Consider the following 14253-nt stretch of genomic DNA (forward strand, 5'->3'; position numbering starts at 1 on the left):
CGAACGCTTCCGTCTCTTACCTGTTACCTGAGCCATCCCGCCCACAGTGGCGCCTGAACAGGGACGTGAACCCCTCAGATGACGGAAGGAGAAAGCCCGCTGGGCCAGGCCCTCCAGCGTCTCGCCCTCATGCAGGAGAGCACAACGGCCCTACAACGGCAGCAGAGCGAGGCTCTCCTCGTAATCGCCTCCAGCCAGCGGGAGGACCGTGCTCTCCTGCGGGAGCTGCTGCAGCGTCCGGCCGCCCGGGAGGCCGAGCCGGTGACCAACCCCGCCCGGCCGCCGCAGATTGCCCTCCAGAAGATGTCAGCCGACGACGACCCAGAGGCTTATCTGGACATATTCGAGGGCACTGCGGCGGCGTGCGGGTGGCCGGAGGAGGAGTGGGCTGTGCGGCTTCTTCCCCTGCTGGCCGGGGCAGCGCAGCTAGCCGCCCACAGCCTGCCAGCGTCCGATCGACATGAGTACAAGCAGTTGCGGAGGGCCATCCTGGACCGGCTCGGCAGCACACCAGAGGGACAACCGCCGCCGGTTCAGGGCCCTTCCCTTCGAGGACGCTGGCCGCCCCTTCTCCTACGCGAAGCAGCTCCTCGATGCGGCGAGGCGCTGGCTTCAGCCGGGGATGCGCTCCGCCGAGGACGTCATGGAGCAGGTGGCACTGGAGCAGTTTGTCGCCGGGCTGCCATCGTCAACGGCGAATTGGGTCCAGTGTCACCGCCCTGCCAGCCTGGAGGCAGCCGTCGTCCTCGCGGAGGACCACCTTTCGCTTCCCCGGCGGAGCATGAAGGAGGAGCCCCGACAACCTGTCGTCCCCGCGGACCGACCCGTTCCAGCCCCAAGGAGGAGGTTCCCGACAGCAGCCGCTGCACCGCGTTCCCCTCAACCCACGACCCGGCCCCTTCCCACCCAAGCCCTACCTCATCTCTCTCTCTCTCTCTCTCTCCCCAGGATCCAGCCTCCGCCTCTGGTCGTCCGGCACCACGGGGGGCTCCTCAGGCGCCAGGGCAGGAGTGCTGGCGGTGCGGGCGGCCCGGCCACTTCCGGCGGGAGTGTCCCATGATGGAGGTCGGACAGTTGGTCCGGGTTGCGGGACCGCCAGTTGCCTCCCCCGGTTTAGAAGGGACGTACCGTATACCGGTATGTATACAGGGGGGTACCCACCAGGCTCTGATGGACACGGGCTGTAATCAGACGATGATCCATCAGCGCTTGGTTCGGCCGGGGGCATTGGTGGAAGCATCGTGGGTGAAGGTGAGGTGTGTGCATGGGGATATTCACCAGTACCCGGAGGTGACTCTGGAAATATCTTTTAGGGGAAAAAAGCATAGAGTCAGGGCTGGAGTTAGTACTCGCCTCACGCACCCTCTGATCTTGGGAACAAATTGGCCGGGGTTTGCTAAGCTAGCGAGGGCTATGGGGGTGCGTTCACGGGAGTCAGGGAAATGTGAGTGGTGTGCTGTGTTTAGTGGCGAAGCTGCTGACGGCGACGAAGGGGGAACAGACACGGAGGGGGCCGGGGAGGTCCCTCTACCACCGGAGGGTGCCGGGGAGGCCCCTCTGCCCCCGCCGGTGTTCCCGGTTGAGGATTTCCCCCTCGAACAGTCTAGGGACGGGACCCTTCAGCACGCTTTCGATCAGGTGGTGAGTATTGATGGCTCCCAGCTCCACCCAAACACAGCACTCGCACACCCCCACTTTGTTGTTATTAGGGACAGGCTGTATCGTGTGAGCCGTGACACACAGACAGGAGAGATCAATACCCAGTTGTTGGTACCACAAAGCCGTCGGGAAATGATTTTCCAGGCGGCTCATCACAACCCCATGTCAGGTCACCTAGGGTACGATAAGACACTACACCGGATCATGGCCCGATTTTATTGGCCGGGCATTCGCGCGGATGTGAAGCGGTGGTGTGCATCCTGCAGCGAATGTCAGCTGGTTAATCCGCCGGCCACCCCAAAAGCGCCTCTGCGCCCACTCCCATTAATTGAGGTGCCTTTTGAGAGAGTTGGTATGGACCTCATCGGGCCATTAGACCGGAGTGCACGGGGATATCGCTTTGTACTCGTCCTAGTGGATTATGCAACACGATATCCCGAGGCAGTGCCGTTGCGCAATATCTCTGCAAAGAGCGTTGCACAGGCACTGTTTCATATAATCTCCCGAGTCGGGATCCCGAAAGAGATCCTGACTGACCAGGGCACGTCATTTATGTCACGCACACTACGCGAGCTGTATGAACTGTTGGGCGTCCGCTCGATCCGGACTAGTGTTTACCATCCACAGACCGATGGCCTGGTGGAGCGGTTTAACAAAACGCTAAAGAACATGGTTCGTAAGTTCGTTCACGAGGATAGCCGTAATTGGGATAAATGGCTAGACCCTCTGTTGTTTGCAGTGCGGGAGGTGCCTCAGTCCTCCACGGGATTTTCTCCCTTTGAACTGCTGTTTGGCAGCCCACACAGCAAAAATACTCCGCGGTGGATCCGCCCCGGAGTTCATCCTCCGGAGGTCGTCCTCCGGAACGGATCCGCCAAACTGATCCGTATCGGCGTCCACTTGCACGCCGCGTATCATCCGCCGCGGAGGCGTTGCGCGGACCCAAAAAGGACCCGTATATCACCCGTAACGGATCCGCGCTCAAAAGCTCACCTCCGTAACGGGCACGGTTCGGACCCGCGACATCCGAGACGGACTCATTTCGTGTCCGCGTACTGCATCCGTCACGGACCCACTATTTTGTATCAGCTACGGACCCATTCCGGACTCATAAATGTTCCGGGCCGGGACCGTTTTGGATCCGTGTTAATGAACTTACTTTCTTATTAAGGGTAATCCTAATAAACTAAACCAGTTAAGCATTTGTTTCAAACAGGCTTTGTATTACATTCTAATTTGGCAGAAAACACACTTGTCTTGAACTGCAAAAGCCACATTTTAGGCTAATAGCCTACAAAAAAATAACCCGACAAATGATAACTGTTGTATTTAATGTATTGTATTTAATGATTGTTGATCTCTTTCGCCTTCCTGGTGGCCCGATCCCCAGCTAAATTAAACCAACGTATGGCGTGCTTGCTGATGTCTTCGTCCATTGCAGACTTGCAGGCAATTGGGTTTTTCCTCACGGCACCTGTAATCAGACAGAATTCATGTTTGTGACGGAACATTTCAATCGCACATTGGCCTATATGACGATGCGACACTGGAAAACCCAAGCAAACAAAATATTTACGGCTGACTAGGTGGGGTTCGACAACAATAGGCTATAACAAATATATCCAAGCCTAGAAAGTCTCCGAGCAGTGTAGAGTAATATGCAGAGACCACTCGATAGTAGAACTATGAGTACTATCCTAGTTAACAAGCAGTCATTTTAACCGGATAGTCAATATAAATAAACCTTGTTGCGATAGAACACGTTCTCTTCATATAGAACGAGCGCTTTTTATGCGTGTTCGCAAGGGGAAAATAGTCCAATCAATCTAATGCAAAAACGGCTAAACAGAGAAAAATGTAGGCCTAATAGTAAAGGTTCATACTGACTATTAAATACCTATGCATGATATATTACAAATATTCCGATTGATATAAAGTAGGGCCTGTGTTTTTTTTCAAGGTTAAAGAATCACAGTTAGAATAGAAATAGAATAGTTGATCACAGTTTAAAATGTTATCCTATTCACCTATCTCCTATGTCTCCCAATGGAAAATTAATTTGAAATCTCCAACTTTGACCTTGAAAAAAGTAGGCCTATGTTTACATTTTTAAATATCTTGGTCAGTAGAGGACAGTGTTCAGTGTCCAGTAAATGGCTGGAACAAGCCAGGTGCCTAGTAGGCCAGGTGCTGGATTGATACTTCTGAAGCCAGACTATCCACCACTAGATAGGACGGTTATTGATAAAGGGTGGGGTTATCGATAAGGGTTCCAAGACGTTATTTATTTTTAGTCAGAGCTGAGCAGATTGAATAGGGGAAAGCCGTGCTGAATTTTAGAGTGTAACTTTATTTAGTTTAGTGATTAGCAGTGTTTATTATTTTCTTGGGGGACACCTCCTTTTCCCCCACATTTCAGACTGTGAGATGGCAGGAAATAAACGAAGACGATTCATTTTGTCTGCTGCCTCCTTCATCCTTTTGAAGTGGCTACCGCTCAGCGCTACAGTATTCTATAATGTTGTGGGCAGCATTCTAGACAAAACAAAAGCACAATACTGCTCAAATTCAATGATATACCCTGACTGCACATGCAAAATGCTCAAATTCCATGACTTTCCATGACTGGAAAAACCTCTATTGAATTTCCAGGACCTCTACTGATATTCCAGGACGGGTGGGAACCCTGATATAAATGCATGGAAAACAAACTAATTAGAAAAGCTGTGAATTGTGGATAGGTACTTTGTGGCTGTGTTTGAACAACTACTTACAGAAAAGAAGAGGCCTAATGGCCATCCGGCTGAAAGCCCTCTTTGAATTCACCCCCTTCCAGTTTATCTGGTGGGCCACAGCAACCCCGAATATTCGACCAAGGATGTTCCAGGTTATCCTCTTCAGGTCCTGGCCTCCGATTATCGATAAAGAAGATATCTAAAAGGCATAGAGTAGACACTTACGATTCACATTTTCTTATGGACGATCTATAGGAACTTATTGGCTCCATGCAAAAAAAAAAAAAACTCACAATTTGCTGTCGAGTGGAGGCATTGGCCTGGTCTTTAAGTAGATCTTCAAAGGCATCTACTGCCTGTAGGTCCTCCAGGGGAAATTGAACGTTGGAAATCTCAGGTCCTGTCATCTCTGGCGTGGGGCAATTTTGGCGGCTTGCCAGGAAATCCAATTTAGCCAGAATCTGCTCGTTCTGGTGAACGATTTTCTGGAGCAGCGTCAATTTCTGGACCTCAAACGCTATTGAAAAACATGTAACATTTCTGTTATGGCACTGTATTCTCTTCTTCGAAACACTGAATGGAATATTGGTGTAATTTCAATGCAGTGTATATAATACCATATCATGTTTTACTGTTTAAGTCATTACTATTATTATTGCATTCATTGTGTATGTGGGCCAACTGCAGTACATAATTAAATCAATCTTGCAAGCCAAAAAACACACCATGGGCCAGATTTGGCTCATAGGCCTGAGTTTGCAATTTCTGAGTGACCTAGTAACCCTTTAATGTATCAGGTATTGCTCACCAGAGCAGGGGGCATCATGGTTCATTCCTCCATGCCTTGCTACGCTGGATCTTGGCGCTTCAGGAGGTGGTGAGAGTGCGGGTGCTGGTGCTGTTCCTGAGCGTTGGTGAAAATGGCAGTGTAAAAGAAGAGAATACAGTGCCATTAAAATGGTGTTCTTGTGCTAACCGTGGCTGATAAAACAAATGTGCTTCCATATTTAATAATTCAGAAATCAGTTCCTACCATGAGTCATCCTCTGCTTCGAAGCAGTTCCTCGGATGATAGGGGAGCTTTGAAGCTGGGACACACCTGCACCATGGCAATGGAGAGAAATTTGACATGTTAATATTTGGAAATGGTTTAGTGATTAGTGATCCTATTTAAGAAAATTAAAAAAGCTATGGACATGTCCCCTGCACCATAAAGACCAATGCCTGACGTTTTCTTGCGTTATATATTCTAAAGGAAATGAGAATTTACTATACTCATACCATTAAAATAATGGAATACCCATACTGTTTAACCCCTTCGCGTAGGGTGCTAAAACCTGACTGTCCACAAAATTGTATTGACCAAGTCTTACTCTATTACTTAAGGCACCCTGCAATGTCATAGTAATGTTGTTATGATGTAGTTGAGCATTTCCAGCAAAGTGTGAACAGGCCCACTGGCAGGCCCATCTACACTAAGAGGCCACGTAATGCAGTAAAACTGCTTACTATGTGGACCAACTGTAATACACATTTGAAACACACCTTGGGCCAGATTTGGCTCATAGGCCTGCAGTTTGCAATTCCTGAGTGACCTAGTAACCCTTTAATGTATCAGGTATTGCTCACCAGAGCAGGGGGCATCATGGTTTATTCCTCCATGCCTTGCTACGCTGGATCTTGGCGCTTCAGGAGGTGGTGAGAGTGCGGGTGCTGGTGCTGTTCCTGAGCGTTGGTGAAAATGGCAGTGTAAAAGAAGAGAATACAGTGCCATTAAAATGGTGTTTCTTGTGCTAACCGTGGCTGATAAAACAAATGTGCTTCCATATTTAATAATTCAGAAATCAGTTCTTACCATGAGTCATCCTCTGCTTCGAAGCAGTTCCTCGGATGATAGGGGAGCTTTGAAGCTGGGACACACCTGCACCATGGCAATGGAGAGAAATTTGACATGTTAATATTTGAAAATGTAATTGCATGAAATCTTGCATAACGCAGGTGTATTCTGTTCATTTAGTATAGATTGACCAGGATATATCCTCCTTCATAACAAAACTATATTCATCAGCACTAACATTGTAATATTACCTCTATATGTTTTCACACATTTTATATGTTGCTGATTGTGTACTGTAAGTTGCTTTGTATAAAAAAGTTTGTCGCTTTGGATAATTGTTCAATATTATGCCAGACATCAGTCTTCACCTGGAGAGTTTACATTACCTTCAGGTGCCCCCATGTCCTCATCGCTGGAGGTGTCATCTCCAAAACGATGGCTGTTAAGTAAGCATATAATTACTGTTATATTAGTATACCTGGTCTCTTGACAATATTATTCCTGCTGTTACCAGCACATAGAAGCTGTGCAGGAAACCTTGAACTTTTGAACAAGGCAAATCTCACTTACACTGCCCTCCTAGGACGCTTAGATGGCAGACATGTCTCCAGCTCTGCATCCGTCTGCAGCTCGGAAGTGTTGCAGCCTTCCCCATAGGACCCGAGCATCGCCTCAGCATCCTTATAGTGGGCTAGAAGGAAATATTTACATTATACAGCTGCACAGAGGATTGATATACAGTAATATGCAACAGAGCACCCCTCTGAAATGTCAGGAAAAGCTCATTGTAAAAAAATGTATTTTCCTACAGAGATGCATAGTAGAACACTTGAGTGTAATCCTAAGAGCATTAAACAGCCCTCCATTGACCTGAAACTTACATACTGCAATTCATTATTGTGAACGTCAATAACAGCAGTATAAAATGTTTCAGAAATCACATGAAATCTTTTAGGAACATGGATTTTACCACAGCTTTTGATGACCCGCATATCGTATTGGAGCCAGTTTGGCTCTGGCTCCTCACAGTTAGCCACAGCTCTTTTAATTCGGTCAGAGCTTTTGAAACTTGGCCAGGACACCTCCCCATCGTCACACCAGCTGTCTGGCACCACAGCGATGTCGTTCGTGGCGGTGAAGGAGATGAGGTTGAAAGGCATACTACATATAGGCAGAAAGAAAAAATAATCACCAAAAAGTAATAGCATGGAGCTCAGGTCATGACAACAAGCAAGTCTTAGCAGTCAAGTTTGAGTGGAGTCCCTGCTATACCTCACTTAATAACATCATTGTCAGGGTGGAAGTCATAATTGTACTATTAACTGAATGAATTGTCATGTCCTATCAAAGCAATTCACATACAAACCCCCAACTCAGTTGAAGTTAGGACACTTGGTAAATTCTACTTTTTTTCATTTTCAAAATATTGAATTTTTAGATACGATAGCTGGAGATGACAACAGTGGCTAACCAAAATCAGCCAGGGATCAAAGACATATTGCCACCACTTTTGTAACTAATTTTGTAACTCATTTTACTGTGTATTGCATTGGGAAATATATGTTCATAGGACTATTGTGTGCCTATTATTGACACCACAGGTTTTATTGTACAGTAGATTTCACCTTTTTATAAAATACTTACGGCAATAAACATCCAGAGTGGTAGAACTAGTCAAAGTCATTAGTCATTTAGAACTGATTGAACTGAATAAAGAACTGATTGATTGAACTGATTGATTTTGAAATTTGGTCTAGTGGAGGAGGGGTATGGCCACAAAACCATGTTTGTGTGGGAAGGCTACATATTTTTGTTGCAGCCCTGCCACCTCAACTGACTGGAGTTCCTCAGACAGATTTGCTACCTCATAGACCCCTACTCTTTCAGAGTTGAATGGATATGTATAGAATGGAGACTGCTGAGTAAATTCTGAGTACACTGCATACACACCATTATCATTTTTCACTATGTTTTTTATTTGACATACCTTCTCCCCCACTAGAAAAATGTTGTCCCCTGTTGTTATTTTAATAACCCACCTGTCACCTTCCATCTCCCCATATTGGGACCGAGTTTGCATCCCAGCAACAGTTGGGCCAACAAAATGCTCCTTTTTAAATTGGTTCACTTTCTTTTCTAATTTGGGAGTTTCAGGCAACTCTGACAGGCGTCTAATTATTTGAGCCAGAGGGAACTCAGACTTGCGAATAAGTTTTTTTATTTTCCCAAGGTGGTTCTCAAAGGGGAACGCAGAGAATGAGTCCAGACTGCCATGCCTCTTTACCTCATCCGCCAGGTGGACCAGCCCGTGAACATTGTATACAATATTGTCAGTCCCATATAGCTCCCCAAAATGCTGAACAAAACTCTTGAGCATTTCCCCGGCATAATTGATAAGGTCTTGGTATGGGGGTACTAGAATTGAAATTGCCGATGACAAAAGCAAAAAGTTGTTATACATGTTTTCGTCTAACCTTGCTGCCAGCACAACAGGGCCACTATAAAGAAGGAATTGACGGAACTCCGTGGCTTTCCAACGGTCCAAATCTCTTAGCGACCGTGGTCTTCTGGCAAATTCAACTGGCACATAGGGCCTCATTGACACAAGCTCCACTGATATTCTGTCAACTATTCCAGCTGGCAGCCTTACCGGTAAGGGCCCCCGGAGCCAGGTTTTAAGTAGTTTTTTTACCACACCCAGACAGACCAGGTGCATGTAGTCAAGTGGAAATTGTGTCACCATGCCAACATTAACGTTTTCAAAGGGATGTGGCCCCTCATGGTGGTGACGTTCATCCAGAAATTGGTTGAAAGAAATGTCAGTCCGATCAGGGTACTGTGGTCCGGGGAAAGACATGCGCCTGTTTTGATAGATGCCTGGGTGTGTGCATTTATCACACCCATGGTATGCATTATGGGCCTTTATCTTTTTTACGAAGGCCCGTGCTGGTGTGTCACATACTACGGTGTCTAGTACAATTCGGAAGAATTTTTCTTCAAAGGAAAACCCTCCTTCTAACCCTCCTAATTCACAGACAAAGTCTGACAGGAACTCGTGGGCCGAGGTGGGTTTTTTATGCCCACTATACATCCCAATGACGACTGGTTCTTTTACGGGTACAGACACTAGCAAGCCAAGTATGGGCCACAGCTGGACACTGGAGCTTTTAAAGAGTGGTAGCCCATCTATATTTATTTGTAATCTCAGTGTCATGCCCTCTGCCAGTGTTTTTAGATATTTCGTGAGTACAGATTTGAGTGACTTCACTACTCCAAAATGGTAATACTGCCCACCAGCCTTGTTCTGTATCGTATACTCTGTCTTGGTTCGCAGTAGGGTCCTAGCATCTTTTGGCAAATTTGGATGGCTGGTTCTTAGTATACTGAGGAGTGCAGTAAGAGCAACCAAAGAGATGCCAAAATGTACAGCCCAATTTGCAATGTTGTCCAGGAGTCTGCTTTGTTGGCCATCATCCTCTTCAGAATCTGAGGCATCAGAATCTGAGGATGTCCTTGGACCATGCCCACAACACATGGTAGGCCATGGTAGGTTTCCTGCTCCTATGCCACCACCCCCCTCCTCCTCCCCCTCCCCCTCCTCCTCCTCCTCCCCCTCCTCCTCCTCCCCCTCCCCCTCCTCCTCCTCCATTAAAACTACCCCTGTAACTCCCCTGTCACAATTTCTGTCACCCATTCCTATTTCTGTCATGTCAACGTCAGTCATAGTAATTTCTTGAAGTCGCTTTTGGACGTCTATGTGGGTCCTCCTTCGAATTGTGTGCGAGCAGACAGGCAGAGTCTTTCTATTCATTTTTGTTCTAAAAAAAAAAAATTGCCTGCAATCAGGTGGAAGCACTGTTTGTAACATTATAGATACACACATGGTTTTGGGGTGGTATTATTGATGGGCTTTGGCATCCAACAGGTCTAGACAGGGGCGTAACCACCATAGACATTGAGGGGGACAAGTCCCTCCCAATGTTGGGAAATTACCAATCTGTCCCCTCCAATATTTTGTCTAATATGTGACATATGACAAATAAGTTCTATATCTATTTCATGGGGTTAGGATTTGTCTTACAGGTCACCCTAAAATGCACTAGAATGCAGGAAATGGCATCTAAGAAATCAAAAATATTCTGGGGGAGGACCCCAAGACCCCCCGCTGGCCTATGCTGTTCACAATGGTCTATACTTCTATTTTGGACCCCCCCCCCCAATATCTATACTATGGTTTCGCCCTTGGGACTAGATAATATGACCCCTTACTTTAGAGAAAATCATTTCATACCGACAACACAGCCGACTGCAAGGAGTTGTGGTGTGAACGTGTTTAATTCATTTTAATATCTTCAGTGACCATAATTTGTGGCTATAACTTTAATATCTCCCGAACGGACCTGAAAAGGAGCTCATGTCTATTTGACCAATGGACAGCGCTAGCTAGTGGCTGGCTACCACGTAGATTAGCTGATACCAATATGCTAACTCCCATATCTTGTGTTGCTTGTCAAAGTAGCAACACGGACGTGTTCTGTTCTCAGACCTAACGATCAGTGTGATTGTTCACGGATTTTATCTTATAAGATATCAGGATACAGGATATGAAGTATGATAACATAGAATGTATTACTAACTGATATGTGTAATAGCATTTCATCACTCAAAGTGGTTCGCGGGTTTAGCTAGCTCATGGCTAGCTAGCATTCTTGCTAAACACAGGCGGCTACAAGATAGACGGTGGTCACTTCTTGTATAGCACCGATGTATAACGGTATTATAACACTAGCTTTGAATTATTTGTGTAACAACTATCTAGCCCCTATAACTTATCGGCCATCTGTGTAATACAGACTAGTCTATCTAGCCATATGATAGTGGCAATTCACCCGCACCATTGCGAACAGTTCTGTTCTACCCATTCAGGGAAATCTGGAAATCTGTTTTACATAACTTACACCGTTTTCCTATAATTGTATTCCAAGTCATAAGCAAGTTTGACAATATCCATATAATGAAAATTATATAGGGACGATCTACTTTTATGTAACAATATAATAAATGTAAAAATCAATACTTACTTTGCGAGCTCAAAATTATGCTGTGCTGGCCGTGCGTCCGTTGGAATGATGGCGCGTCCGCGTCTGCGTATCCGATACGGGTGTGTCGCGGAGCCGCATTTTGACAGTAGAGGCAGAAGGACTTTGGTAGAGGCGCGTCCGTGTTTGTGAATCAGATTTGGATCCGGTCATGATCCGCGTTTTGACAGTAGAATGTGCGGCGGCGCGCGGTGGCGACGCTGATCCGCCAAGCGGAACCAAAACGAATGTGACAGTAACGCGGATGTGATGACTTGAAAGCGGATCCGTATCGGAGTCCTCTGCTGTGTGGGAGGAAGCCACGGGGTGTTTTGGACCTATTTAAAGAAAACTGGGAGGAGGGTCCGAGCACAAGTAAAAACGAAATTCAGTACGTTATGGACCTGCGAGCAAAACTCCATTCACTGGGGCAGTTATCACGGGAGAATTTGCTGCAGGCTCAGGAACGTCAGCAGCGCCTGTACAACAGAGGGTCGAAACTGAGACAATTTTCACCGGGAGATAAAGTACTTGTGTTACTCCCAACTTCCAGCTCCAAATTACTCGCCAAGTGGCAAGGGCCCTTCGTGGTCACACGACGAGTGGGGGACGTAGATTATGAGCTGGTGCGTTCTGACAGGGGGGGAGCAACACAGATCTACCACGTAAACCTCCTTAAAACATGGAGGGAAGTGGCGTCTGCTTCTCTGGCCACCACGGTGATAGAGAGAGATGAGTTGGGACCGGAGGTCATTATTAACACCGAATTAGCCCCGGTCTGTTGCGGCGACCATCTCTCACCCGGTCAGGTGGCAGACGTTGCCGCGTTGCAAGGGCGGTTTGCCGACGTGTTCTCCCCGCTGCCAGGGCGTACCTCTCTCATAAACCACCGCATAGAAACGCCCCCGGGCGTGGCCATTCGTTCACGGCCCTATCGGCTGCCTGAACACAAGAGGAAAATTGTTCAGGCGGAGCTTCAGGCTATGCTAGAGATGGGAGTAATAGAAGAGTCCACCAGTGACTGGTGTTGCCCTGTCGTGCTGGTACATAAGCCGGACGGGTCAATCCGGTTCTGTGTGGACTACCGCAGGGTTAACGAGGTGTCCAAATTCGATGCTTATCCAATGCCCCGGGTCGACGAACTCCTGGACCGGCTAGGCACTGCTCGTTTTTATACGACACTGGATTTAACCAAGGGCTACTGGCAGATTCCCCTTTCTCCAGAGTCGAAGGAAAAAACGGCCTTCTCCACTCCGTACGGTTTGTACCAGTTTGTCACACTTCCTTTCGGGCTGTTCGGGGCTCCAGCCACCTTCCAACGGCTCATGGACCGAGTGCTGCGTCCCCACTCTGCATATGCTGCTGCTTACTTGGATGATGTCATCATCCACAGTGAGACATGGGGGCAGCATATGCAGCAGGTGGGGGCAGTGCTCGAGTCCCTGAGGCAGGCGGGGCTCACGGCCAACCCAAAGAAGTGTGCGGTTGGGCGGAGGGAGGTACGGTATCTGGGGTACCACTTGGGCGGCGGGCAGGTGCGGCCACAGATAGAGAAAACTGCCGCCATTTCTGCCTGTCCGGTGCCCAAGACGAAAAAAGAGGTCAGGAGGTTCGTGGGGCTGGCCGGTTACTACAGGCGGTTCATCCCCGCCTTTTCGGAGCTGACCAGCCCTCTGACCGACCTGACCCGAAAGGGTGCTTCAGATCCGGTCCAGTGGACGGAGCAATGTCAGCTGGCGTTTGAGAGGGTTAAGAAAGCCCTCTGTGGAAAGCCGCTTCTGTTCACCCCTAACTTCTCTCTACCTTTTGTTTTGCAGACCGACGCCTCGAACAGGGGGGTGGGGGCCGTTTTGTCCCAGCAGGTAGAGGGGGTCGACCGCCCCGTACTGTACATTAGCCGTAAGCTGGCTCAGAGGGAGGTGAACTACAGTACGGTGGAAAAGGAGTGCCTCGCCATACGGTGGGCGGTCGGCGCCCTGCGTTACTACCTCCTGGGGCGCCCTTTCACCCTCTATTCGGACCATGCCCCGCTCCAGTGGCTCCACCGCATGAAGGATGCCAACGCCCGGATCACTCGTTGGTATCTGGCGTTACAGCCGTTTAACTTCAAGGTGATCCACAGGCCGGGTAACCGGATGGTCGTGGCCGATTTCCTCTCCCGCTCGGCGGAGGGGGGGGGGGGAGGTCGGCTGTCGGCCGGCGGGATCCCGGCCTGAGTCGGGCGGTGGGGGTATGTGGCAGCCGGGTGTGGTTAGAGCGCCGGCTGCTGGGGTGAGGGGAGTGGCTCGGCCGGAGACCAGACAGCTGATCGGAATCAGGTAATCAGGCGTTTAATATAAAGCATGTTGGTAACCTGGTTCTGATCTGTCTTGCAGTAGGCTGGGTCCTGGGAAGACGACACACCCCGTCCTGGCCTTCCCCGCTCGGAAAGTACCGCGGAGCTGCCTGTTGTGTGAACAATTCTCAACCAATAAACGCATTGTTTTTGCCCAACGCCGAACGCTTCCGTCTCTTACCTGTTACCTGAGCCATCCCGCCCACACCTTGTTTTTTATTATTGCATATAGTGTTAGGTGTGTGCGTCTGATTCAAGGTAGTTAGCTAACAATGTGGTACATTAACTTTAGTTATAAGAACTGTACAACGTGGTAAAATGATTAATCCCTACCCTTTATCTGCAACATTAAAGTGATGTAGGCCTATAATTCATCACTATTTGGATCATTCCAGAATCAGAGGACATTTTGACTCCAACACTTTAAAAAAATGAATCCTTTGTTTTCATTTGATTGTTATGTACTTTATAAAAACAGGTAGTAAAACATCACAAAAAATGATTTGGCCAGCTCAGGCATCAATGGTACACTTTCTATTAGATATTTAATTTGGTGCTTTTCAACAGCGCTCAATGGGGGCTAGAACTTTAAAATCAATAGCAATCCAC

The 14253-nt window shown here is 48.0% G+C and overlaps 2 protein-coding genes across 6 annotated transcripts; one reads left to right on the forward strand and one right to left on the reverse strand.

Annotated features, from left to right (window-relative positions):
• Positions 1-78: 78 nt before the first annotated feature.
• Positions 79-13748, forward strand: LOC134865986 (basic proline-rich protein-like). Its single transcript, XM_063885867.1, has 3 exons — positions 79-208; positions 422-1137; positions 13685-13748. Exons 1-3 carry the CDS (start codon positions 79-81, stop codon positions 13685-13687), a joined length of 849 nt encoding a protein of 282 aa, XP_063741937.1. The 3' UTR covers positions 13688-13748.
• LOC134865618 (uncharacterized) lies at positions 2979-11617 on the reverse strand. Of its 5 annotated transcripts, XM_063885266.1 has the most exons (11): positions 11313-11617; positions 7202-7392; positions 6802-6922; positions 6618-6670; positions 6250-6315; positions 6024-6119; positions 5428-5493; positions 5203-5298; positions 4688-4911; positions 4434-4593; positions 2979-3133 (listed from the first exon to the last, which is right to left on the reverse strand). In XM_063885266.1, exons 2-11 carry the CDS (start codon positions 7389-7391, stop codon positions 3003-3005), a joined length of 1203 nt encoding a protein of 400 aa, XP_063741336.1. In that variant the 5' UTR covers position 7392; positions 11313-11617; the 3' UTR covers positions 2979-3002. The 5 variants fall into 5 exon arrangements, with proteins under 5 accessions (XP_063741336.1, XP_063741338.1, XP_063741339.1 ...); XM_063885268.1 differs by lacking the exon at positions 7202-7392; XM_063885269.1 differs by lacking the exons at positions 7202-7392; positions 11313-11617 and adding an exon at positions 10165-10780 and having other exon boundaries at positions 6802-6949.
• Positions 13749-14253: the final 505 nt, after the last annotated feature.

This window comes from Eleginops maclovinus, chromosome 6 (genome assembly GCF_036324505.1).
Source record: "Eleginops maclovinus isolate JMC-PN-2008 ecotype Puerto Natales chromosome 6, JC_Emac_rtc_rv5, whole genome shotgun sequence".
NCBI lineage: Eukaryota > Metazoa > Chordata > Actinopteri > Perciformes > Eleginopidae > Eleginops > Eleginops maclovinus.